The sequence below is a fragment of the Moschus berezovskii genome, chromosome 4 (genome assembly GCF_049115385.1).
Source record: "Moschus berezovskii isolate FMDL1 chromosome 4, NW_MosBer_1.0, whole genome shotgun sequence".
Taxonomy (NCBI): Eukaryota; Metazoa; Chordata; class Mammalia; order Artiodactyla; family Moschidae; genus Moschus; species Moschus berezovskii.
Window position 1 is genome coordinate 55,195,998 of NC_142463.1, and position 26,759 is coordinate 55,222,756.

Here is a 26,759-nt window from a genome sequence, read left to right on the forward strand (position 1 = left end):
GACCACCTGAGCTGCCTCTTGAGAAATCTGTATGCAGGAAGAAACAGAACTGGACATGGAACAACAGACTGGTTCCAAATCGGAAAAGGAATACATCAAAGCTATATATTGTCACCCTGCTTATTTAACTTATATGCAGAGTAAGTACCTCATGAGAAATGCTGGGCTGGATGAAGCACAAGCTGGAATCAAGATTGCCGGGAGAAATATCAATAACCTCAGATATGCAGATGACACCACCCTTATGGCAGAAAGTGAAGAAGAATTAAGGAGCCTCTTGATGAAAGTGAAAGAAAAGAGCGAAAAAGTTGGCTTAAAACTCAACATTTAAAGAACTAAGATCATGGCATCCAGTCCCATCACTTCATGGCAGATAGATGGGGAAACAGTGGCAGACTTTATTCTTTTGGGCTCCAAAATCACTGTAGATGGTGACTGCAGCCATGAAATTAAAAGATGCTTACTCCTTGGCAGGAAAGTTATGACCAACCTAGACAGCATATTAAAAAGCAGAGATGTTACTTTGTCAGCTATGGTTTTTCCATTAGTCATGTATGGATGCAAAAGAAAAGAAAGCTGAGCACCAAAAAATTGATGCTTTTGAACTGTGGTGTTGGAGAAGACTCTTGAGAGTCCCTTGGACTGCAAGGAGATCCACCCAGTCCATTCTAAAGGAGAGCAATCCTGGGTGTTCATTGGAAGGACTGATGTTGAAGCTGAAACTTCAATACTTTGGCCACCTCATGCGAAGAGTTGACTCATTTGAAAAGACCCTGATGCTGCGAAAGATTGAAGATGGGAGAAGAAGGGGACGACAGAGGATGAGATGGTTGGATGGCATCACCGACACGATGCATATGAGTTTGTGTAAACCCTGGGAGTTGGTGATGGACAGGAGGCCTGGCGTGCTGCAGTCCATGGGGTCTAAAAGAGTCAGACACAACTGAGCAACTGAACTGTTCTTTAAAAAAAGTTAATTTGATTATGTTACTACTTTGCTTAAAATTTTTCTACTTCCATTAAAGCAAAAATCCAAATACTACCATTTTAAAACAAATTTCTTTACTATCTTGCCTTAGTATTTTCTTGTTTTACTTCTTGATTCTTCGTTAATCTGCCATGTTTGTTCCAGACATACTAAATTTCTTTCCATTTCTTCAAAATGCTATGCTCTGATCTCTGGAACTTCATAAATACTGTATGAAACATGTCACCCCCGCCTTTCCCTGTGCTCTGCTCTCTATTAATATACTCCGTTTCCTCTGGAACCCTTTCCTGATAGTACAAGTTCCAGAAAGGGTTCCTTCCATGTACTCTCAAAGCATTGTGTGTTCCCCCAGCGTAGCAGTAGAGCTGTATTCTTGTTGCTTGTGACTGTGTTCCTCACTCAGTGAGGCTGAGACCACATTGAGTACATGGCACAATGCGCTCTAGTGTAACAAACTTCCTAAAATGCTTGTGGAATAAGTGATATTAAAACTATCATGTCTATTATTAGGTAATCCTTGATTCACAAATGGTTTCTACACAGAAAACCCTACAAACATTGTGAAAGCACTCCTACAAACATTGTGAAAGCACTTAATTTTTAGAGAACAAGCTGGTTCAGAAGTACTAGATGAGAAGTAGCTGTGAAGATTAAGAAGTCTAGTCCTGGGGCAGACTTTTAGGCCAAATCTGTCTTTTATCATGATGTACTAGTGAGAAAAGTTCAGGGAAGGAAAATGTCATTAAACCAAAATTCTAGTTTCCTAGAGACATTTCTGTATTAGGAAAGAGAAACTTTTTCCTTCGTTTATGTGCTTTTCTTATCTAGGACCAAGTATTGTCATTTCATTATTGTTGTTCGGTCATCCAAGTCGTGTCTGACTCTGCGACCCCATGGACTGAAGCATGCCAGGTCTCCCTGTCCCTCACCATCTTCAGGAGTTTGCCCAAGTTCATGTTCATTGCATTGGTGATGCCATCCAGCCATCTCATCCTCTGATGCCCTTTTTTCCTTCTGCCCTCAATCTTTCCCAGCATCAGGGACGTTTCCAATGAGTCATCTGTTCAGATCAGATGACCAAAATACTGGAGCTTCCTCTTCAGCATCAGTCCATGTTATAGCTCAAGTAGCTCACATATTATTAAAAAATTTGGGAGGTAATATGTGGATTGTAAAACTATATAAACATTGTTTCTGAGTTGAACTGGTTTTGTGGTAAAGCCTGTCATTTATAAAACTTGGAACAAATAAATAATTACCATTTATTTTTTCTTATTCAAGTGTCTAGTTCAACCACAGGGACATAATTTAAATGAGAGGTTTATGTATGTACTTTCAGGGAATAGAATTAGGTAATTTCTTGTCATGCAAAGTGTATTGCAAGTCAATGACTTAAAAGCAGAGTTTTTATTTGCAGTTTAGAGACTGCCTGTATACAATGATATTGTAATAATAAAACTGTTATTTGGGAGCTTACCTTGGTGTCAGGCACACTGCAGAGTGTTTCCAAACTTCATGTGACTCTCATGACAATTCAATGACAGTTGTCGCAGATAAGGAAATTCAGATCTAAAGAGGCTATGTAACTTGTCCACGGTTGCAACTAAATCACAACTAAATGGCAGTTAGACATGTAATTTATAAATTTACAAAAAGCTGGTCTAAATAGTTATTTATAATTTTATTAGACTTCTAGAGTTTTGGATCTCACCTTTTCCATATAGTATTTGTATTGACTTTGGACAAGCTACTTTTTATCGCCTTAGTTCCCTCATCTATTAAATGTGGATATTAATAACACCTGCTTCATATGGTTATAGAAAAATAAGTCAATACATGTAAAGTGCTTAGAATAATACCTGGCAGTTGTAAGTGTTAACTATTATTTATTTTTAATTATCCTGACAGGAAATAAATCAGTAAAATAAAATCACAGCACAGCATTAAGTGATTATTGCCTGATTATGAAGGGATCATAATGATAACTCATTCAGTTAAAACCATGATTTAACGGAAACGTTCTATTTTAATTACCAGAATTGAGGTTCATTTTACTTTTAAAAAAAATTTATTTATTTGACTGTGCCAAGAGCTAGTTAGGGCATGTGAGATCTTTGATCTTTGCTGTAGCATGTGTGATTTTAGTTATGGCATGTGGGATCTAGTTCCCTGACCACGAATCAAACCTAGGTAGCCCCCCACATTGGGAGCATGGAGTCCCAGCCACTGGACCACCAGGGAAGTCCTGAGGTTCCTTTTAATCCAATTAAAAAATTTCCCAATATTAGAACATCTTTTTAATTTTTTTAATGAAAATTTTTGTTGTTGCTAGAGTATCTTGTGTCTAATTCAAATTGTGTGCTCAATCTCTCAGTTGTGTCCAACTCTTTGTGATGCTGTGGACTGTAGCCTGCCAGGCTCCTCTGTCCATGGGAGTCTCCAGGCAAGAATACTGGAGTGAACTGCCATTTCCTCCTCCAGGGGTCTTCCCCATCCAGGGGATTGAACCCTCATCTCTTGCATCTCCTGCATTGGCAGGTGGATTCTTTTACCACTGTGCCACTGGGAAGCCCCTAATGCAAATTACTCACAGTAAAAGTCAAAGTATTTATTTGTGTTCATTGGAATGGAGACTAGATGGTCACCATTTTCTCCGTTACTACAAAATACTTTAGTCTTATGTTTTCTAATAATTATTCCTTGTTTGTTTTATATTTTTAAAGAGAATTTTTGGGTTTTAGTTCAATGTGAAATCTTTCTATTCAAGAGATAGTCCCTTTTTAGTATGTATAATTCTGGCAAGAGTGATAAAATAATTATTTTAAATAGGTAGTAGATGATGACACCCCAGAGATGTATAAAACAATCTCTCAAGAATCTCTTATACCGGGAAAACTGGAAATTAATTTTGAAGAATTATTAAAACAAAAAATGGAAGAAGAAAGACGACGCACAGAGGAGGAGCGGAAACATAAACTAGAGATGGAAAAACAGGAATTTGAGCAACTGAGACAAGAAATGGGAGAGGTAAGATTTTAAGAAATACCATTTATATCCCACAAATATTTATTAATCTAAGTATTTCACATACATTACCTTATAACAACTTTCTAAGTATTAGTATTCACATAAAAGACACTCCTTTGAGGCACTTGGTACAAGTTTTAGCATAGCTGAGTTGAGTGTACCTTTCCAGCCTACTATAACTCTACTCCTGCTTGCTAGTTTGAAAAATACATAATTCCAAATGACTGAGATATTACATCAGTACTTAAGTAAATATTTCTTCCTATATACCTCACAGTTGTGTGTGATTACACCATGATTGGGAACTGTTGCTCTAGAGTGTTTAATATACCCATTTATACTTATTTTCCTTGAAACAGAATTAAACTGATCATCAAAATAAGAAAAACCTACAAGAGTAACATGGATGCTAATAGGAACATCAGTTTGGCAAGTCTTTGAATCATTTTACAGGCATACTTCATTTCATTGTGCTTCACTTGATTGCACTTTACAGATACTGTGTATTTTAACAAATTAAGTCTGTGGCAACCCTGCGTGGAGCAAGTCAGTGGATCCATTTTTCCAACATTTGTTCACTTTGTGTCTCTGTATAACATTTTGGTACTTCTCACAATATTTCAGACTTTTTCATTATTATTATATATGTTATAGTGGTGTGTGATCAGTGACCTTTGTTGTTACTATTGTAATTGTTTTCAGCCACCACAACCTGCACCCGTATCAGATGATGAACTTAATCGATACATGTATTATGTTCTGACTGTGCCACTTACTGGCTTCCCCTCTCCTTGGGCCTATTTCATTACACAAAAGTACTGAAATCAGGCCAATTAATGGCCTCTAAGTGTTCAAGTGACAGTCTCATGACTTTCACTTTATGCTTGGTTGAGAAGCGATTTGTCTCACTTTAAAAGCTAGAAATGAATAAGCTTAGTGAGGAATGGATGTTGAAAGCTGAGAGAGGCTGAAAGCTAGACCTCTTGTGCCAAATGGTTAACCAAGATGTGAATGCAAAGGAAAAATTCGTGCAGGAAATTAAAAGTGCTACTCCAGTGAACACATGAATGATAGTGAAGTGGAACAGCCTTACTGTCATGGAGAAAGTTTTAGTGGTCTGGATGGAAGGCCAAATGAACCACAATATTCCCTTAAGCCAAAGCCTAATCCAGGGCAAAGCCCTAACTCTCTTCAATTCTATGAAGAGTGACAGATGAAGGAACTGCAGAAGAAAAGTCTGAAGCTAGTAGAGGTTGGTTCTTAATTTTAAGGAAAGAAACCATCTCCATAACATAACAAGTGCAAGGTGAATCCGCAAGTGCTGTTGTAGAGGCTGCAGCAAGTTATCCCGGAGATCAAAGATAATTAATGAAGGTGACTACACTAAAAAATAGATTTTCAATATAGGCACACAGGCTTATATTGGAAGAAGATGCCACCTAGGACTTCCTTAGCTAGAGAGAAGTCACTGCCTGGCTTTGAAACTGCAAAGGACAGGCTGACTCTCTTTTTAGGGGCTAAAATAGCTGGTGACTTTAAGTTGAAACCAGTACTCATTTTCCATTCTGAAAATCCTAGGACCCTTAAGAATTATGCTAAATCTACTCTTCCTATGCTCTATAAATGGAACAATGAAGCCCAGATGATAGCACACCTGTTGAAAACATTGTTTACTGAATATTAAACCCGTTGTTAAGACCTACTGCTCAGAAAAAAAGATTCCTTTCAAAATATTATTGCTCATTGACAGTGCACCTGGTCACCCAAGAGCTCTGATGGAGATGTGTGATGATATTAATGTTGTTTTCATGCCTACTGGCACAGCATCCATTCTTCAGCCCATAGGTCAAGGAGTAAATTCTACTCTCAAGTCTTATTATTGAAGAAATAAATTTTGTAAGGCTTCAGCTGCCATGAAGATCTTTTTTTTTTTGTATAGTTCTTCTGTGTATTCTTGCACCTCTTCTTAATATCTTCTGCTTCTGTTAGGTCCATACCATTTCTGTCCTTTATTGTGCTCATCTTTTCATGAATTGTTCCCCTTGTATCTAGAATTTTCTTGAAGAGCTCGCTAGTCTTTCTCATTCTATTGTTTTCCTCTATATCTTTGCATTGATCACTGAGGAAGGCTTTCTTACCTCTCCTTGCTATTCTTTGGAATTCTGCATTCAAATAGGTATATCTTTCCTTTTCTCCTTTGCCTTCTGCTTCTCTTAGTTTTTCTTTTCTCAGTAAGGCCTTGTCAGACAACCAATTTGCCTTTCTGCATTTCTCTTTCTCGGGGATGGTCTTGATACCTGTCTCCTGTACAGTGTTACAAACCCCTGTCCATAGTTCTTCAGGCACTCTATCAGATCTAATCCCTTGAATCTGTTACTTCCACTGTATAATCGTAAGGGATTTGATTTAGGTCATACCTGAATGATCTAGTGGTTTCCTCTACTTTCTTCAGTTTAAGTCTGAATTTGGCAATAAGGAGTTGATGATCTGAGCCACAGGCAGATCCCAGTCTTGTTTTTGCTGACTGTATAGAGCTTCTCTATCTTTGGCTGCAAAGAACATAATCAATCTGATTTCAGTATTGACCATCTGGTGATGTCCATGTGTAGAGTTCTCTCTTGTGGTGTTGGAAGAGGGTGTTTGCTATGACCACTGCGTTCTCTTGGCAAAACTGTTAACCTTTGCCCTGCTTCATTTTGTACAAAAAAGATCTTCATGACCCAGATAATCATGATCACTCACCTAGAGCCAGACATCCTAGAATGTGAAGTCAAGTGGGCCTTAAGAAGCATCACTATGAACAAAGCTAGTGGAGATGATGCAATTCCAGCTGAGCTATTAAAGATGATGCTGTGAAAGTGCTGCACGCAATATGCCAGCAAATTTATAAAACTCAGCAGTGGCCACAAGACTGGAAAAGGTCAGTTTTCATTCCAATCCCAAAGAAAGGCAATGCCAAAGAATGCTCAAACTTCCACACAATTACTCTCATCTCACACGCTAGTAAAGTAATGCTCAAAATTCTCCAAGCCAGGCTTCAATAGTATGTGAACCGTGAACTTCCAGATGTTCCAAGCTGGTTTTAGAAAAGGCAGAGGAACCAGAGATCAAATTGCCAACATCCACTGGATCATGGAGAAAGCAAGAGAGTTCCAGAAAAACATCTATTTCTGCTTCATTGACTATGCCAAAGCCTTTGACTGTGTGGATCACAATATAACTGTGGAAAATTGTGAAAGAGATGGGAATACCTGACCACCTGACTTGCCTCTTGAGAAATCTGTATGCAGGTCAAGGAGCAACAGTTAGAACTGGACATCGAACAACAGACTGGTTCCAAATCAGGAAAGGCATACGTCAAGGCTATATATGGTCACCCTGCTTGTTTAACTTATATGCAGAGTACATCATGAGGAATGCTGGGCTGGAGGAAGCACAAGCTAGAATCAAGTTTGCTGGGAAAAATATCAATAACCTCAGATATGCAGATGACACCACCCTTATGGCAGAAAGTGAAGAGGAACTAAAAAGCCTCTTGATGGAAGTGAAAGAGGAGAGTAAAAATGTTGGCTTAAAGCTCAACATTCAGTAAACAAAAATCATGGCATCAGGTCCCATCACTTCATGGCAAATAGTTGGGGAAACAGTGTCAGACTCTATTTTTTGGGGCTCCAAAATCACTGCTGATGCTGATTGCAGCCATGAAATTAAAAGGCGCTTGCTCCTTGGAAGAAAAGCTATGACCAACCTAGACAGCATATTAAAAAGCAGAGACATTACTTTACCAACAAAGGTCTGTCTAGTCAAAGCTATGGTGTTTCCAGTAGTCGTATATGGATGTGAGATTTGGACTATATAGAAAGCTGAGCGACAAAGAATTGATGCTTTTCAACTGTGGTGTTGGACTCTTGAGAGTCCCTTTGACTGCATGGAGATTCATCAAGTCAATCCTAAAGGAAATCAGTCCTGAATATTCATGATGAAGCTGAAACTCCAGTACTTTGGCCACCTGATGTGAGGAACCGGCTCATTGGAAAAGACCCTGATGCTGGGAAAGATTGAAGGTGGGCGGAGAAGGGGAGGACAGGATGAGATGGTTGGATGGCATCACCAACACGATGGACATGAGTGTGAGTAGGTTCTGGGAGTTGGTGATGGACAGGGAAGCCTGGCGTGCTTCAGTCCACGGGGTTGCAAAGAGTCCGACATGACTGAGCTGAAATGAACTGAGCTGATGGTGATTTCTCTGATGAATATGTACAAAGCCAATTGAAAATCTTCTGAAAAGGATTCAGCATTCCAGGTGCCATTACAAATATTCATGATTTATGGGAAGAAAGAAGTCAAAATATCAAATTCAGAAGAGTTTAGAAAAAGTTGATTTCAACTCCATGGATGATTTTGAAGGGTTCAAGATCAGTGAAGGAAGTGACTGTAGATGTGGAAACAGCAAGGTAACACAAATTAGAAGTCGTCTCTGAGGGCAGGAATGAATTGCTGAAATCTCATGATAAAACGTTAATGAATGAGGAGTTGCTTCCTATGAGGAGTGAGCAAAGAAAGTGGTTTCTTGAGATGGAAGCTACTCCTGGTGAAGGTGCTGTGAAAATTGTTAATTTACAACAAAGTGTTTGGAATATTGAATAAACTTAGTTGATAAAGTACTAGCAGGTTTTAGATTGCCTCCAATTTTGAAAAAAATTCTACTGTGGGCAAAATGATATCAAAGAGTATTTGTAAGCTACATGGTTCACAAAAGAAAGTCAATTGTTGCAGCACACTTCGTTGCTGTCTTAAGAAATTGCCACAGCCACTCCAGCCTTCAGCAATTACCACTCTGATCAGTCAGCAGCCATTATCACTGAGGCAAGAATATCCAAAAGCAAAAAGATTACGACTCACTGAAGGCTCAGATTAGCATTTTTAGCAATCTTTCTAAAGTTAAGGTATGTACTTTTGTTTTTTAGACATAATGCTATTGCACACTTAATAGACTATAGTATAGTGTATGCACTGGGAAACCAAAAAAGTCATGTGACTCACTTATTAAGATGTTTATTATGGTGGTCTAGAATTGAATTCACAATATTCTCAAGGTATGCCTGTATTATAGACTCTACAGGGCCAGCTTCGTAAGAGCATGCACCTTGTGCCCACACAGGACCCCAGACTCAGGATGGTCACACTTAGGATTCTGTGCTCTGAGGTTGTCTTTTGAAATTTTAGATGTTTATCTTTGAATCTCCGTGTTACAGTAAAAGTAGCTGGACAGTGGAGGCTGCACTAGAGTCTTGGAGCCTTGCCTCAACCACTCCTCATGATCTCTCTCTGCTTGTATCCATGGTGGGCTCTTGGCACCTCTTCTCCTACCTCCTGATGCTGCAAAACCCTGTTTAACCTTCTTCCTACCCCCGGACACTTCTTTGCTCCATCTGGATGGCCAAGCAGTTAAGAGGGGAGGGTGAGGGAGGAGGCCAGCCTTCTACTGTCACCTTAGGCTTCTTCTGTCTGGGCAACGGGCCACAGCAGCAACACAAGCAGCTGTCTAGGATGCATGCACAACCCCATTGCTTGGGGTGAGGCGAGCACCCCAACTCAAGTAGGACTGGTAGTGTAATGGCATGTTTAACAACTGACTCTGGGGCAACTTCTTGCCAGCTCCTGATCTAGGAACCGAGTGGGTTCCTTCACAGAGGTTGCAGTCTCTTAGAAGCTGACTCTGTCACGGGTTGGAGCAATCGACCTGTAGGGATATTTACTTCCTTGCCCAAATCGACCAAGAGACTACAAATGCTGTATATATAGTTAATAAGAAAATATAAAGAATATGCTACAGGAAAATACTGCAAGGTCTAGCCTTGAAATTTAAAAAAAAAAGTAATAGCATTTATTTTATAAAGGAAGCTGAATTGTCCATCTAGAAAAATGAAGTAAACTAGAATGTATTTTAGTATATTATTGAGAAGTAATCTAATTAATACATGGCAAGTTAATTGTCAGACATTCTGGTGCTACTCTGCTATGTCTGGGAGTTTTCAATCAAGTAGAAAGCCAATTTCAAGATTACTCAGATTGTAACTGATTAGTCAACCATTAATTTTGATCAGTGACCTGGGAACCACTGTGATATGATACAATGTCATAACTGTTAATTTTTGCTATTTTAGGAGTTGCTCATTTTTATCCAATAGACCAAAATGTGGAGGTAGTATGAGGAATAAATTTTTTTTCCTTTTGTTGAATCAAAAAATTAAGCCTCATGTCAACATCATCCACTGTAACTCTCCCTGCATACCATTCGCCCCTACCCAAACCCCAGTCCCACCTTTTTATTTCTCTGCCTGGAACTCTAGGTCTTCCCCAGAAAAAGTGTACCAGGAATAACTGCAATATTCTACTACTTCATTAGGATTTAGTGTAAGAAGTATACAAATACTTTATATTTGTGATATACACAATATTTTGTGAAAAGCAAAGGGAAAATTTGAATAAAAATATTCAAGATACAACGGTATAAAGAACTGGAGCCTGATTTTCAATGACTCCTTATCTTTCTTGGCAGAACATAGAGAATACAAGTGATATGTAGCAAAATGTAAGGATTTTACCACACTATGTCTGTAGAAATGCTTAATTCAGAGTACTGAGTGATATTTGACTATTATCAAATCAAAGGCAGGAGTAATTTTTAGAGATACTGTGGCTGTATAGAAGATGAAAAAATCATGTACAGTGGACTTAGAGACCAGGCAAAAGGCCACACAGTATCAGAGTCAGAATTAGAACTTCTCTTAGTCCAGTGAATTTTAAAAAATTTCTTTACCTCCCCCTAAAAGATTCCTCTACAATTCCTCATAAAAGCTAATCTTCATATGCATATTTTAGTTTTAGCTGGTAATAATAGAATATTAATGAGCTTTTCAGCCATAGTCTCTAGTTAAGTAGTATTTTAAATGAAGTAAGATGTTATCTGAAGTCTTAAATTTGTAGCATTACTTTTAATTAGTAAATTTAGGCATAGTGTTTAGGGGAAAAGTTATTTATAACATTTAGTTTTGGTTTCAAATAAGAAATAGTGAACTTTCTGGATAACTCAAGTACTAACCAATTTTATGGTATTTAATATGTAAAAAATCTTAAATTTTTTTGAAGGAAGAGGAAGAAAATGAAACCTTTGAACTGAGCAGGGAATATGAAGAATTAATCAAATTGAAAAGAAGTGGTTCTATTCAAGCTAAAAATTTAAAAAGCAAGTTTGAAAAAATTGGACAATTGTCTGAAAAAGAAATACAGAAAAAGATAGAAGAAGAACGAGCAAGAAGAAGAGCGATTGATCTTGAAATTAGAGAGAGAGAAGCAGAAAACTTTCATGAGGTATATATATATATAGTTTTATATTTAAGTTATAATACAATGACGATGATGAATTTAACAGAAGTAACAATGACTTTGAAATAAGTGTTGGTACTTACAATTAACCATCAGAGTATATAATAATCTGGGAACTAATAAAGAGCAAAATCACATTAAGATCTTGAGGCTTTGAGATTTCGCTATTCTAGTATTGTTCCAAAATGACTTTGGAACAGAGAGAATGAGAGCCTATAGTGAACATCAAATAGTTCACTCTAGCAAAAATAGCTCAAAGGTAAATATTGGCACAAGTTTTCACTTTGAATCAGTAGGAACCAGTGTATATTTGAGCTAAACTCCAGGCATTATTCATGCCTGCTGCTGCTGCTAAGTCACTTCAGTTGTGTCCGACTCTGTGTGACTCCATAGACGGAAGCCCACCAGGCTCCCCCATCCCTGGGATTCTCCAGGCAAGAACACTGGAGCGGGCTGCCATTTCCTTCTCCAATGTGTGAAAGTGAAAAGTGAAAGTGAAGTCGCTCAGTCGTGTCCGACCCTTAGCAACCCCATGGACTGCAGCCTACCAGGCTCCTCCATCCATGGGATTTTCTAGGCAAGAGTACTGGAGTGGCTTGCCATTGCCTTCTCCATATTCATACCTACTTTTACTTAAAGATGAGGCCAACAAAGCCTATGTGATCTGCTGAGTCATGGTAAATCATCCAGGAACAGAGCCTAAATAAAAATTCAGGTGACGTGAATTTGAAGTACCTCCATATGTAAAATAAGGAGGTACTCACTAGATGACTATAATGTCCCTTCCAGTTTAAGGGCCAGTTCCATGATATGAATATTGGTTTAAATACAATCTGGAAAGACTATTGTCAGAATTGCTATTTTGTTGTATCTAACACATCGGAGAAGGCAATAGCAAGCCCTCCAGTACTATTGCCTAGAAAATCCCATGGATGGAGGAGCCTGGTAGGCTGCAGTCCGTGGGGTCGCTAAGGGTCGGACACGACTGAGCGACTTCACTTTCACTTTTCACTTTCACACATTGGAGAAGGAAATGGCAACCCACTCCAGTGTTCTTGCCTGGAGAATCCCAGGGACGGGGGAGCCTGGTGGGCTTCCGTCTATGGGGTCACACAGAGTCGGACACGACTGAAGTGACTTAGCAGCAGCAGCAGCAACACATACTCTTCTAAAAATTCATTCTCACTAAACATTCAACTATAATACAAGCGTGAGAATTTGGGAGGGCATTCAGAGATTGCTGAATAAAAACGATGAAACTATGGGCAAACTCCAGAAAATAAGCAAATTCATTGAGACGGGAGAATGCGAGCACAGCACAAGGTAATGAAGACACAAGCACCAGCAAGATGACCCATCTTAGATGCCATGTAAAGCAACTTTATTGGGGTGCACTGAAGGGATTTTTAAAACATCGGATATTATCATCAAATAGGCATCTTCATTGCATGATCGTGTTGAAGCTAAAGATGGTTTTGGATTCACGCATTAAAAAATTATTTGAAAGCCTACTAAGTTCCAGGGACTGTTCTGGACACCGGGGCTACATTGGCAAATAAACCTGCATGAGTCCTGGCTCATATGGTGTTTAGAATCATCAAACAGGTGTAAAATAATGACTGGTAAGTAAAGTCACATGGTAGAGTAGAACATAGTTTCAAACAATTATAGGTGATAGGATAAAAAGTTGTAAAACTAGGCGTTGTTAGCTGAAGGGCCTTTTTAACCTCGCAGGCGCTATGATTTAGGAACAATGTTAGTAATCAAAGTTTTAGGACAGAGTATAAAAAGCTAGCTTCAAGAATCCTGGGGTCATGGAGGATGAACTGGGACAAGGTAATGAAGTTGGGGGCAGGGGAGAAAAACTGAGTTACAGGCAGGTGGTTGCTGAGAAGGCTAACATTTCTTTAAGATTACTAGGGAAACTATATGATGCTACAGTGAATTCAAGAGGAGGGGGTGGATGAACAAACTGCTTTGGACCTGTGAAGTTTGAGCTATATTTGGACAAGTAATGGCAGTCTGAAACATAGGTATTGAGCTCGGTTAAGAGACAGGAGCTAAAGACTAACTTTTCTGAATACTATTTGAAAGTACAGATGTAGATAAAGCCATCTTGAAAGGGTTAATAGTTGTCAGATGAATAAAATCCTGGAAAACACAACATTCAGTGGATGGGTGGGCCACAAGATCAGTTGATTCCTTAGAGATAAATCACAGAAGATAAAAGAATTTAAATCAGGATGCACTTAACCCCCTTCCTTTTTTTTCTGGTTAAAGGTAGTGAAACCTCACAGCAGTCATACCTAGCCCTATAAAACTTGTAGGTAAGAATAAAAGAAATGATACTGGTGGTTTGTTTTAATGCTGTTACTGGCTCTCTCGTATAAAAGGACATGAGATTAGGACCTGGCTGACTCTCTAACCCATGAGGATGTCCTGAGTTGAGTTTCCTGTGAGGAACCTGACATTCTTATCTCAATAAACTAAGGGTCACTGAAATATTGTATTAGCATAGTTTTAGCAGAGTATAGCGGAGAAGGCAATGGCAAGCCACTCCAGTACTATCGCCTAGAAAATCCCATGGATGGAGGAGCCTGGTAGGCTGCAGTCCATGGGGTCGCTAAGGGTCAGACACGACTGAGCGACTTCACTTTCACTTTTCACTTTCACACATTGGAGAAGGAAATGGCAACCCACTCCTGTGTTCTTGCCTGGAGAATCCCAGGGAAGGGGGAGCCTGGTGGTCTTCTGTCTATGGGGTCACACAGAGTCGGACACGAATGAAGTGACTTAGCAGCAGCAGCAGAGTATAGTCAACTTCCAGGGTAGGACCTGTCCCTTCTGTTTCAGGTTTCCTTCTTTACAAAATACCTTCTCTTTATATTCCAGACATCTTTCAAGGCCTAACTCATTCATGTAAACTTACCTAATCTAAGAATTCCATCCCAGCTCCCATAGCCCTTAACTGTACCAACATTTGGTACATAAATCACTTAACTGCCCGATAGTGTTTGATTTTCTAGTTAGATTCTCCAGAACCATCCTTTACATTCTCTTTTATCCCAAATTCATTGCTTAATTGTATTGCCTGTAATATCCACATGCTGGGAGTACCAACGCCCTACTAAGAATGTACCTAAAGAAAGATCATTCCATTTATAACCTAATTCTCGGTAGATCCATTTCCTCTTAAAACTTCTAACCTGGCTTTACAGGGATTCAAGGAAAGGCAACTGTATTTAATAACTGTTAAGACTGTCCATAAACTTTCAGTTAACTTTTACTTAAATTTATTTTCTAAAGGCAGGTTTTAGGTAACTACATAAGTAAAATTTATGAGTTTACACAAACTTTTATAAAATAATCTAGAAGGCAAGTTATTAAGTGGGAGGGATTTAGTCAGAATAGTAGTTGTTATACTTGCTGAAATATACTATCTTGAAGATTTGTTAAGCAAAGAATAACATTAAATATTCAGTGTGAACAAAGAGGTCCATTTTTTTTCCCACGTAAGTTTCGTAAGAGTCTGTTGAGATAAAACTGCAGTTATTAGTTTGCTTGTTAAACAAGCAAGACCATTGTTTAACATGTATTTTTTACCCTATCTTTTCAATATAACAAGAAACAATCAATAAAATTCATTAGCAATAATGGTAGTCTGGTATGTTTATCAACTGAAGGCTAAATAATGGCATGAACAATAGAATTTACCCATCAAATCTCTAATTATGTCTGATATCCTAGCATTTTCCAGTATCAAATAAAAACTGGATTCAGGAGAACCAGGAAAACAGTCTTACTTTTAACTTCTACATTCATTGGAGCTGTGGTGCAACACTTCAAACTATAAAACATCGACGAACCAATATTTTTCTTATACAATTATTTTATAGCTTATTTCAAAATTTTATTTGGTAGCATAGGGTATCTGGAAGTAATTTCCTCATAGTACTTTGAAATACAAATGGTGAGATTTCCAGATAAACTCACAAGAGTCTAAGTAGTTTAGAGACCAAGAGTCAACTACAACCAGGGTATTTTTGAAACCATGGGTTAACTGTACTCACAAGACCCCATTCTACTAAAACTGCTCTCAAAGATCAGTGAGTGACCTTCTCATCACCAAATTGGTTTTACAGATGCACTACCTGACAGTTCAAATTCTACTCTCACGTTACCCCTTTATTTTCATGGCTTCCAACTCTTACCCCTAAATAAATTGACTCAGAACTGTATTTCCTCAGTTTTCTCAAGTTTCCATCATTGCCTCTTTCAACAGTTGTCTTCCTATTTTATCCTACCTGTAAACATTCTTGCCATTGCTTATCGATAATTATTTACTGGATGGAATTCATCTCAGTTATGAACAAAAAAGGGTGAGGAAGATATCATGAAATGGGAAATAACAAAATTGCATTTCTGTACTATGTAGTAGGGTAAAGAGTTATGTGGAGACTCTTATCAAAGTATTTTAGTAATAGTTAATAGTGTATGATTTCCTCATCCTTTTCTGTTACTCAGTACTATACTAACAAGCACTGAGATTTGGTTGGGCAAATAAAACACACCAGGACTCGAGAGACAATGTGTGATATTTACACTGGGAGAACAATGACAACTGTTAAAAAGAGTATTTCACAAGTGAACTTTCAACTTTCCTAAACTGGGGGATAGTCTGCAGTGTACTAAGTACCAAAACCCAAACATGTTAATTATCTTGTGCCTAGGCATCTTCGAAACTATTAACATTTTAGTTCTTGATGGTTTTTAGAAAGTAAACAGTTCTTATTCTTGGCCCCTTTTTGTAAAGGAGGAAGATGTTGATATTAAGCCTGCAAAAAAAAGTGAGGCTCCATTTACTCATAAAGTGAATATGAAAGCTAGATTTGAACGTATGGCTAAAGCAAGAGAAGAAGAAGAACAAAGAAGAATTGAAGAGCAAAAGTTACTACGCATGCAGTTTGAACAAAAGGAAATTGATGCAGCACTACAAAAGGTAGCAGGCTTTCATATCCTTTCTTTTCCAAAGATGATTTCTGAAAAACAATGAAACTTAAGAGGAGGGATTAAAAATAATTTTAATAGCTTTCAAATCAGTGAAATGTTAATGTAAAACACACTTGATAGTAAGCACTTACATGTTCTTTACTTTGGGGGAAAATATATCTACCTCCAAATTCTATTACTAAATCACTGTCCTGAAAACACGACTGCAGTATAAATGCCAACCTGAATGCACTTATTTTAATACAGAAAAGAGAAGAGGAGGAGGAAGAAGAGGGTACCATGAATGGATCTACTATTGAAGATGAAGAGCAAACCAGATCAGGAGCTCCGTGGTTTAAGAAGCCTCTAAGAAACACATCGGTTGTAGACAGTGAGCCAGTTAGATTTACTGTTAAAGTAACAGGAGAACCCAAACCAGAAATTACATGGTGGTTTGAAGGAGAAATATTGCAGGATGGAGAAGACTATCAATATATTGAAAGAGGAGAAACTTATTGCCTTTATTTACCAGAAACTTTCCCAGAAGACGAAGGAGAGTATATGTGTAAAGCAGTGAACAGCAAAGGATCTGCAGCTAGTACCTGTATTCTTACCATTGAAAGTAAGAATTAATCACTCTTTGAATCTAGAACTTTCATTCTATTTAAAAAATTTTTTCTGGGAAAAAAAAATCATTTTTCTTCTTCTCTTTTTTAGCTGACGACTACTAGGTCCCCTTCCCTCTCCCTGGAACACACCCTCTCTCTCCGACTTTCTTACTACATCCATCTTTTCTGTGGCGGGGCCAAAAAAGGAAACTGGAAGTGCCACTATGTTGACTTCTTATTCCTTTCCCTAACAGTCTTCAAAAAACAAGCTCATCTAAAACATACCTTTTTCCTTTCCAAAAGAGCACCAGATTCATCACCCCATTATGCAGTGTAAGTTAATGTGTAATTTAATGGGAAAAGGGGGGAATTTACTCAATTATTCTATTAGAACCTATTACAAACGCTGTGTATTTTTCATGTTTACAGCAATTAAGTTTTAAAGAAATTATAAACAGGACACATTTTGCATGAAAAGATTATCATTTATGAACTAGTCACACCTAAAATTAGCCTGAAATAGATGAGTTAGTGAATTTGGAACCTATCAATTTAAGTGGGCTTTTCCCCTCAGCAGTGTATCATTTTGGTTGTTGTAGTTTCAAAGTCTTTCTGGAGCAGAGAGATGAGGGGGAAGGGTTGTCATTTCTCCCTCTATGCAGAGAGAACACAAAACAAAACAAAACAAAAATTAAGACTTATAAGAAACAACTGCCAGAGCAAATCTGATGGATACCACTGCCTAATACGGAATGTTGGGAATATCAAACATGTATTTTTCAAATCTGTGTAATATATATTCAAGCTTATAAAAAGCAAATTTATGTTGTGACTTTCCTGAGCAAATTATATTTTAATGAGAAAACTTTGTATTAATAGTTCATGCAGGAGAAAACATAATCAAAGATTTTCGGATCTAAGAGAATTAATTAGATGTAGGGAAAAATGGCACAATCATCAATTTTGAGTTTTTAAAGTGAGTTTGTACATAATTAGCTATCATGTTCTATTATCAAGTTGTTTTATATTTTAGTTTTCTGGAAAACAATTTAATTTTACAATGTAAACCCATAATAAAGTCACTTCTGTATTTAAGAAAAGAGACAAATACTCCTTTATAATATTCACCAATGTACATTTATTTTTTTTATTGAGAAAACCATAATCAATACAAAATTACAGCAATCACGTACCCCTTTACATACAATGGTATTAAAACAAACTAAACCACAGTTTGTAAAGTATTCAATTTACCTCAAGTCCAAGCTGCATCTCCCTAAGACACTGTTCCCATCACAGTAGCCATTTTAAGCCAATCTTCTTTTTACACGGGTAGTTTCTGTAGAGAACACTTTTCTCAGGACGAAATGCATTGAGCATGCATAAGAAAAAATATATATATGTGCAAATACATTTATGAGTTCCTATAAGGGGTATCACTGAAGAAAATAAAATCCTGGGACTCATTTGCTTTCTTAAAAGCACCAATTAAAAAAAATCCCTCAGAAGTTTATACTGTGGCAAGAAAACTCACGTGACTAAACAAAAAATAAGGTTATTTTCAGAATCAAAATTATCTTTAGGTATTGTTAAAATACATTTTAAAGTGAGGCAGAATTTTCAGAAAATAAAAAGACATCTTTATTAACTAGTAATTTCTACAACCTTATTCTAAAGAACGTAACTTTGCAGGTAGAAGTGGTTCTCCTGGCAAGAGTATTCAAACAAACATTATCACTTCTGAATATATTCCTATCTTCCTCTTAAGGTATTGTTTACTCCTACACAAACCCACTCCTGTAAGTTAACTACTCAGGTATTTGTCTAAGAATATATTTTACAATGCTCATAAACAACTAGTATTAAATCACTAATTTTAGTATTAAAACCATTTTCATTTATTAAAAATAAAAGTATACTTCCCATTTTTAAGAGAAACATCAAACTGTAAGAATTCTAATTATCACCACTATGAAATCTTAAAAACAAAAAACATGTTGTCAAGTTTAAGTGCTAAATAAATCAATTTCAAGCCAAACATTGTCTCTACCACTCCTAACACCACTGCATTCAAATCAACTGGCTCACCTTTTCTGCTTTCCATTTATTTCAAGGTTAAGATTAGCGCCATTTAAAAAATGCCTGCAGTATCAATGAAGGCTTATGCTAATGAATAAAAAAATTCTCATGAGATAGAAACAATGCCCCAATATCTATTAGCATTCATATGTATTTTTTTATAAAAATGCAAACTACAACTAAGCAAAACTTGACAAGCTCTTAAGGTTCAAAGAGCTCCTTTATATTATCAATTTTAACATTGACTTAAAACACATATACACACACATAAATGTGGTGCAATAACTATATAACTTTCAAAATTTAACATTTCATGGAACATTTAAGATCAAGTGAATAGCACTTTAAAATGAAAAGTGATAAAAAGCAGGTACAGTACACCCTGTATCATATTACGTATGGGAAAACATTTCATTTTTCTCAGTTACGATTTGCCAATTTTACCTTCTACATTGAGCCCTTCTATGGTCCATGCTCATCGGCTCACCAATGGCATACACTCAAAGGATTCCTCTTTATGGGTAACTATCTCAGGACCTGATTTTATGAGCTATGATTTGGTGCTTGCAGCATCTTCAGCACTGTGTGTGAAAATGAAGGCAGTATTTTTGAATATTTTTCTTTGTTGCAAAGATAAGCAGGAGTTTTAAAAGGATCAGCACATTTTAGAAACTGAATAAACAAAACTGATATGATGCTGCTTTAATACATTCATCTTAACTCAAAATATTTACCAGTTAAAATTATCTACAAGAACACACAAACATTTAAAACTGGCAAAAAAAATAAATGCAGCGTCAAGTTATTAAAGTATTATAAATCAGAAAAATATTGGTTGCTCTACAGATTATGAAAGGTTATTTGCTATACAGTTAACATTTCACTGATGCACATGCCTTTTATCAAACATACTGCCAGTATTTCTTTCGGTGTACATAAATAAGAGTTAGGAAAACTGAGTTGTCTTAAGAAAAAAAGGTCATAATAAAACTCTGACCCATCACGTCCTTACTGAATTGCTATAGTTCAAGATCAAGAAAAAAAGTAAAGACTCCATAGCTTTGGAGGGCAAAGAAAATGTCTTGTCAATCATAAACAGACTGTGAAGGCTGTTGAAGTTTCTGACCAAATGATCTCCTAAATCTTGAAAACTATGTAACTTTCCTTTTAAAATTCTAACAATTTTTCTAAATTAGGGAAAAGATTATAAAAAGTTTGGATGTAGTTTAATTACAGCAGCAATCTACTCATCATTTTCTTGTTTTAATAAAAAGAAAAATCAAAATAAAAACATCACCTAGAAAAGTAAACAGTTGTTTGAACAACTTACAGACTTTCCACTGAAATGGTAGCAATAAATAACAAAATACATTTTGGGGAAGCAGTAGCAGATTGCTTTTGAATACACAACCACAAAAACCTCACAGGGACAACATTAATGTACTGAAATATTTATTTATATATGTCCTTAGGTTGTGCTTACCTGTTGCTTTTTGCAGCAGAACCTAAGGTGGAAGGTCTGGGAAGGCACTGTGAAGTATAAATAATTGCACTGTTTGCAATTAATAAAGATTTTAAACCTTAAATGAATCAAAATCAACAGCCTCCAATTTGTGAGTTATGATACTGAATCCAACTGAAAACTATCTCTTCAGTTTAATTAATAAATGCACCACTTTCCTAAAAGGTCATCTGTAAAACAGTATCATGCAAAATACTGAAACTGTTCACATCAATACCCTACTCTTAAACAGATAACTCCTTAACTATTAAAACTTCAAGCTAGAACTACATATCCATATCTAAATAAGGGCAAGGGAAGAAGTCACTCTAGGCTGTAAGATAGTCAAACACATTTCAAAATATCTACAATGAACTGTACCGCCATTTTCTACCCTATAATCTCAACATTTATGTCCTGTACATCTTCCTTTTATAGTATATTCAGAACAACAAATGGTGCTCCCCTACCAATGAAAGAACTAGTATATATATTTAGGAAATGGTATTAAAACCACTACATTGCTTAATATTTGCAAACTGAAAACCACCCTGTCTGATACATTTCAAGTCTTTCATATTAATATACAAGATATGCATTATTTTACACTGAAAAGCAATATATCTTAGGAGCACCAATGAGTAATACTATTCAACTTTGTTAATGATGAGTTTTCTTTAGCTATAGCTAAAGCATATCAAAAATACTTACCCATTAAGCTCACTTAAAAAAAAATACAGACCTATGAATATTCTATGTTAAATTAAGAAGCAGTTATGGTTTCCAAGATATAAGCACTGTATTCCAACATAATATTCAAACAAAGTACGGCATTTGCATTATGTGGAACATTGACAAAAAGATACTGTTGCAGTTCATCAATTTGTCATTCTGATGTACTTACAGTGCAATGCTCCTTGAAGGAACACAATCAAGGATGATACACAGCACAGTCCTCCTCACCCCTACAGAGCTAGTTCTATACTGGCTGGATCAAACCTGCACTTCAACAGACAATGGCAAGACAGACTGTATTTGCATGTAGTCTAATATATTAATATGCAAAGAGCCAACAAATATGCAAAGAGTAAAACAATGGATTTCAACAAAATATCAGAACTTCAGCATGAGTGTTATAGAGTAATAAAATGACTTCAAGTACATAAAAAAATTAAGTTGATTCAATGATTGGACTTGTGCATTTACAAAACAAAGCTTATCTATACTGCAAAAAGAAAAAAAAAAGAAAAAAAAATAGCTCAAACATTTTCATACCGCAATAATGTTTCAATGGCAGATGCACTGTAGCTATACTTTTTGCATACTATTCACTTTTTCTACCCTACATTTAAAAAGAAACACACTAATATTGCATACCTTGCAAGAGCTCCTTTACATGAAAAAAAAAAAACTGTTCTTATTATAGACTACTCATATTTACTATCTGAAAACTGTTTAAAATTAGTTATGCTGAAACAGTCTTGGAAATCAAGTAATTATCAAATTAAAAACAGAAAGGTTAACTGTTATAGCAGCAGTACAGGTCTGAAAACAGTGGTCATGTATAAAAGGAAATTTCACTGTTAATGCAATGGAAGTATGCCAAAAGATCATTGTACACACATGCAGTTTTTAATCAAACAGAAGGAAAAAAATGAAGACATCAGGATTACTTGTGCTGAAAACAGCCAAATACAATAAATGGAAAAGATCTTCCAATCTACTACTATACTGCAAGGGGGAAGAAAACATGCCAGTGTTTAAAAACTCAAATTAATATTTCATGGGGAAAGCTTATATATTTGTGTATATGTATCTTAATTTATCATTACTATGAAATTATGAATTCTTTAAATACCCACATATCCAACTTACCGACACAGGAGGTTTCATATCATTTATTGTAAAGCACAAAACAGGCATTTTAAAAGTGAAAGTATACATTGAAAAAAGTACATTTATATCACAAAGCATTAACCACATAATAGTTGCAAATACATTTGCTGGAATGTGTACATCTACACTAAATACTAAAAACAAACCAATTTTCATTTCTACACAGAAATATTAACCTCCTATCAGTAGTGATAGATATTTTGTACATTTTCAAAAAAAAGAAAAAAGAAAGGAAGAAAGAAAGAAAGGAAAAACACTATTTAAACCAAAAACAAAATTAAGATCTTCATCAAGCCGTCTGCATCCATATATTTAACAAAGGTTTTTTTCCCCCACACAATGAAGCAAATACTGTATTGTCCACTTCTTATTATTGGCCCTGTGCAGAAGAGATACATAAGAAATACACAAAAAGTTAAAGAAAATCCTTTAAATGGAGCTAACTCAGGAGTGAATCCTCTAAGAAAGAAAAACTGGTTAATAAAAATGGTGGTGGCTTCTTGCATGATTTGCAAATCCCTGGGGGAAAAAAGTTTATTTTTAAAATCAAAGGCATTATAGAAATATTCAGCACTCAGATGCCAGAAAGCATTATAAAAAACAAACAAAAACCCAAACAATATACCACAGTACTTCATTTATAGTTTTGCCAGATAAAAATTTAAAAGGCAAACAGAATCCCAGACAATAGTAAACATGCATAGAACATGACTGAAGTTGAAATCAACACATTAGCAAATTTATTATACCTGAGGTGCTGGAGGATGCTGTGGCATTCCCTGGGGACTTGTTTGGGCATAGTAGGCTGCTTGTTGTCTGTAGTACTCAGCCCAGGCTGCACTATAATCTGGCTGACCACCTGGTGGAGCACCAGTAGGAGCAGGAACTGCTTGACCTTTTGAGAAAACAGAACAACTTTGTTGCTGTAACGACAATGAAAAGCCCCAAAGAATCTCATTTCTAATAAAAACAATACCTTGCTTCTTGTAATATTCCTCCCAAGCCTTTGAATAATCTTGTGTCTGCCCTTGTTGACCTAAAAAAAACCCCCTAAATTTTAATACAAAATTATATCCACTGTAAGTACAGGTTATAAAGACAAAAGCACAGAGGGTCAGAATTGCTCCTGTTCTACTTTTAATATTCCTTAGTGTCAAAAACTACTCTGTAATTAAAAAATCAAAATGCTCTTCAGTTTCTTTTTGCCATACTATCATAACTTTCAGTTCTTTGGCATTACTCTTTAATAAAAAACAAAACTATCTACATAGTTTCTTGATTCAGTTACAGTTTTTATAAGCTATTCATATTCTAAATTGAGTCTGAAACATGCAGTCCACGGTTCCCCAATGGCTATGCTGGGGAAATGAATGGACCATTATTTTTTGTAGTTTTCTTCTCCATTCCGATTTGTTATACTGCAAGTTTTAAAATAAAATGAAAATCTTCAATGAAGAGAAAGAATATTTCCCGAGATACAAAAACCCAGTTAAAAGCTATTATTTTAAGATCTGGCCAAGATTTGTTGTTTCCAGATTAGTAACCTATAAACTATGAATAGAGATGGGAATCCCAGACCACCTGACCTGCCTCTTGAGAAACCTGTATGCAGGTCAGGAAGCAACTGTTAGAACTGGACATGGAACAACAGACTGGTTCCAAATAGGAAAAGGTGTACGTCAAGGTTGTATATTGTCACCTTGCTTATTTAACTTATATGCAGAGTACATCATGAGGAACGCTGGGCTGGAAGAAGCACAAGCTGGAATCAAGATTGCCGGGAGAAATATCAATAACCTCAGATATGCAGATGACACTACCCTTATGGCAGAAAGTGAAGAGGAACTCAAAAGCCTCTTGATGAAAGTGAAAGAGGAGAGTGAAAAGGTTGGCTTGAAGCTCAACATTCAGAAAACAAAGATCATGGCATCTGGTCCCATCACTTCATGGGAAATAGATGGAAAAACAGTGGAAACAGTGTCAGACTTCGTTTTTTTTGGCTCCAAAATCACTGCAGATGCTGATTGCAGCCATGAAATTAAAAGACGCTTGCTCCTTGGAAGGAAAGTTATGACCAACCTTGATAGTATATTAAAAAGCAGAGACATTACTTTGCCAACCAAGGTCCGTCTAGTCAAGGCAATGGTTTTTCCCGTGGTCATGTATGGATGTGAGAGTTGGACTGTGAAGAAGGCTGATCGCCGAAGAATCGATGCTTTTGAACTGTGGTGTTGGAGAAGACTCTTGAGAGTCCCTTAGACTGCAAGGAGATCCAACCAGTCCATTCTAGAGGAGATCAATCCTGGATGTTCATTGGAGGGACTGATGCTAAAGCTGAAACTGCAATACTTTGGCCACCTCATGCGACGAGTTGACTCACTGGAAAAGACTCTGATGCTGGGAAAGGTTGGGGGCGGGAGGAGAAGGGGACGACGGAGAATGAGATGGCTGGATGGCATCACCGACTCGATGGACATGAGTTTGAGTGAACTCCGGGAGTTGGTGATGGACAGGGAGGCCTGGCGTGCTGTGATTCATGGGGTCGCGGAGAGTCGGACACGACTGAGCGACTGAACTGAACTGAACTGAACTGAACTGAAACTATGAATAACACTAATCTTCAAGATATCTTCTAATAAGATATTTAAAGTTTTAATATGCTATGCTCAAATGATAACAATTTTATTAAAAATAACCTGATGCAGGACATAAAGAATAATCACTACTGAAGAGGTTCTAAGCAACAAAATAAATGAAACACAAAGCTCAACAGCTTTCAGAAACAGGTCTTTTTTCTAGGTGACCTTCCTGAATTAAGAGACTAAATAGAGACATAATCAAATGTAACACATGAAACTTGAATGGGCTTTGCATTAAAAAAAAAACAAAACATAATAACAACCCCATTTCTCACATACAAGCAGTTACAAGGCATTGTTTTCTGACAACCAGGGAAACTTAAACATTATTAACAATTTATTTAGAGCAACAGCTTGCAACTTACTTTAAAATGGCTCTGGCACCAAAACAAGTATATATACACACAAAGTACATATGACAAACTTTTTGAAAATGGTGAATCTGGACAGAAAATATACATATGGGTGTTCGCTGTACTGGTTTTCCAATTTTCTGAAGGTATTAAAAAAATCAGAAGTTGGGAAGAAAAAGAACATAATTTTTCCTACTTAAGTCCTATATTTGAACAGAATTTTATTTAGTGTGTAATTCATTTGGCTTTATGAAGTTATGACAGTCAGACAAAAAATACTCAGAGAAAGCAGCTTTATGTTTGTTAGATGTGCCAGCAAGGCAGTTTTAGAAAATAGTCTATCACCATCACAAAACTGGTTAAAGAATAAAAGCAACTGAGGAAATAAAAATTGAAGATGTATGACTTAAAAAACATAAGAAACTCCCCCTACTTATACAGGTAGCAGCACAGAGAAATCCTATATTCTCTTAACAAAATCATCACACTTTCATTTTCCATACTCTTTTTAGGAAATGAATTTAATATTTTGATTTTATGAGACACAATTCAAGTAAATCTAACACCAATTTCAGTATTTAGACAACTGCCAAATATCCTGGTACTAAGAATAAAAAACCAATTTTTTTTCTAAAAAACAAACTGCCCACTGGAAAGCCTTCTGACTTGAGGCCAAATTTATTTAAGGCAACAACAACGTCCACTTCAGGTTTAAAAATGTAACTAAACCTCATTAAAAGATACTCATTTTTAGAGGGGGAAAAAACTACAGTATCATGGAGACATATCAAGAAAATATCAAACTCAAATGTTCACTGAAAAAACACTGCCCAAATATTCCTGTGGAAACCTGAAAGTAAACATGTTAAACTCCAAGAAACATAAACACGTGGTTAAGTCATCAACATCTGACACTCCAATCTTGAAAGCATCCATAGAAAAACTCATCCCACTCCTGTATGAAGAACAAATGTGATTTTTTCTGCTCAGCTGAAAAGTAGGGAAAGAACTTTTCCCATCTAATCTGTTTATGTTTTGGCTCTTCCTCTAGCCTCCTGCCCTTTGGAAAGGCATGTACTTAACTTGTTTCCTTTATTCTTTGTCTCAGTTCAAAAACTGTTTTGACATGAGACGGTTTAGTTTATACTTCAGTAGAACATTACTTAACATTTATATATAACTTGACAATGTATGAAGTCTTAATTTCATTTCATTCCAGAGATAAGACTTACCACCCTAGAGTTCACATGCAACATTCCATTACAGCCTAAGAGAGAGTTCTGTTTGAAT

At 36.5% G+C, this 26,759-nt stretch overlaps 2 protein-coding genes across 25 annotated transcripts in view; one reads left to right on the plus strand and one right to left on the minus strand.

Annotated features, from left to right (window-relative positions):
• NEXN (nexilin F-actin binding protein) overlaps positions 1 to 22,708 on the plus strand; it is a 60,873-nt gene extending 38,165 nt beyond the window's left edge. For 6 of the 9 annotated variants that reach the window (XM_055401322.2, XM_055401316.2, XM_055401315.2 and 3 more), the window contains 5 exons: positions 3,818 to 4,015; positions 11,168 to 11,389; positions 16,218 to 16,403; positions 16,661 to 17,015; positions 17,111 to 22,708. In XM_055401322.2, coding sequence (XP_055257297.1) covers positions 3,818 to 4,015; positions 11,168 to 11,389; positions 16,218 to 16,403; positions 16,661 to 17,015; positions 17,111 to 17,124 — 975 coding nt within the window. In that variant the 3' untranslated portion in view covers positions 17,125 to 22,708. Of the gene's footprint in view, positions 1 to 3,817; positions 4,016 to 11,167; positions 11,390 to 16,217; positions 16,404 to 16,660 lie in introns of all 9 variants that reach the window. The other 3 variants (XM_088835421.1, XM_055401319.2, XM_055401321.2) reach the window with 2 other exon arrangements.
• Positions 17,655 to 26,759, minus strand: part of FUBP1 (far upstream element binding protein 1) — a 36,660-nt gene continuing 27,555 nt past the window's right edge. For 6 of the 16 annotated variants that reach the window (XM_088835406.1, XM_055401306.2, XM_088835411.1 and 3 more), the window contains 3 exons: positions 23,454 to 23,513; positions 23,227 to 23,372; positions 22,662 to 22,856 (listed from right to left, as the gene is read on the minus strand). In XM_088835406.1, the coding sequence (XP_088691532.1) occupies positions 22,848 to 22,856; positions 23,227 to 23,372; positions 23,454 to 23,513 (215 nt within the window). In that variant the 3' untranslated portion in view covers positions 22,662 to 22,847. Of the gene's footprint in view, positions 19,662 to 20,563; positions 20,611 to 22,661; positions 22,857 to 23,226; positions 23,373 to 23,453; positions 23,514 to 26,759 lie in introns of those variants that run through there. The other 10 variants (XM_088835409.1, XM_088835414.1, XM_088835413.1 and 7 more) reach the window with 3 other exon arrangements.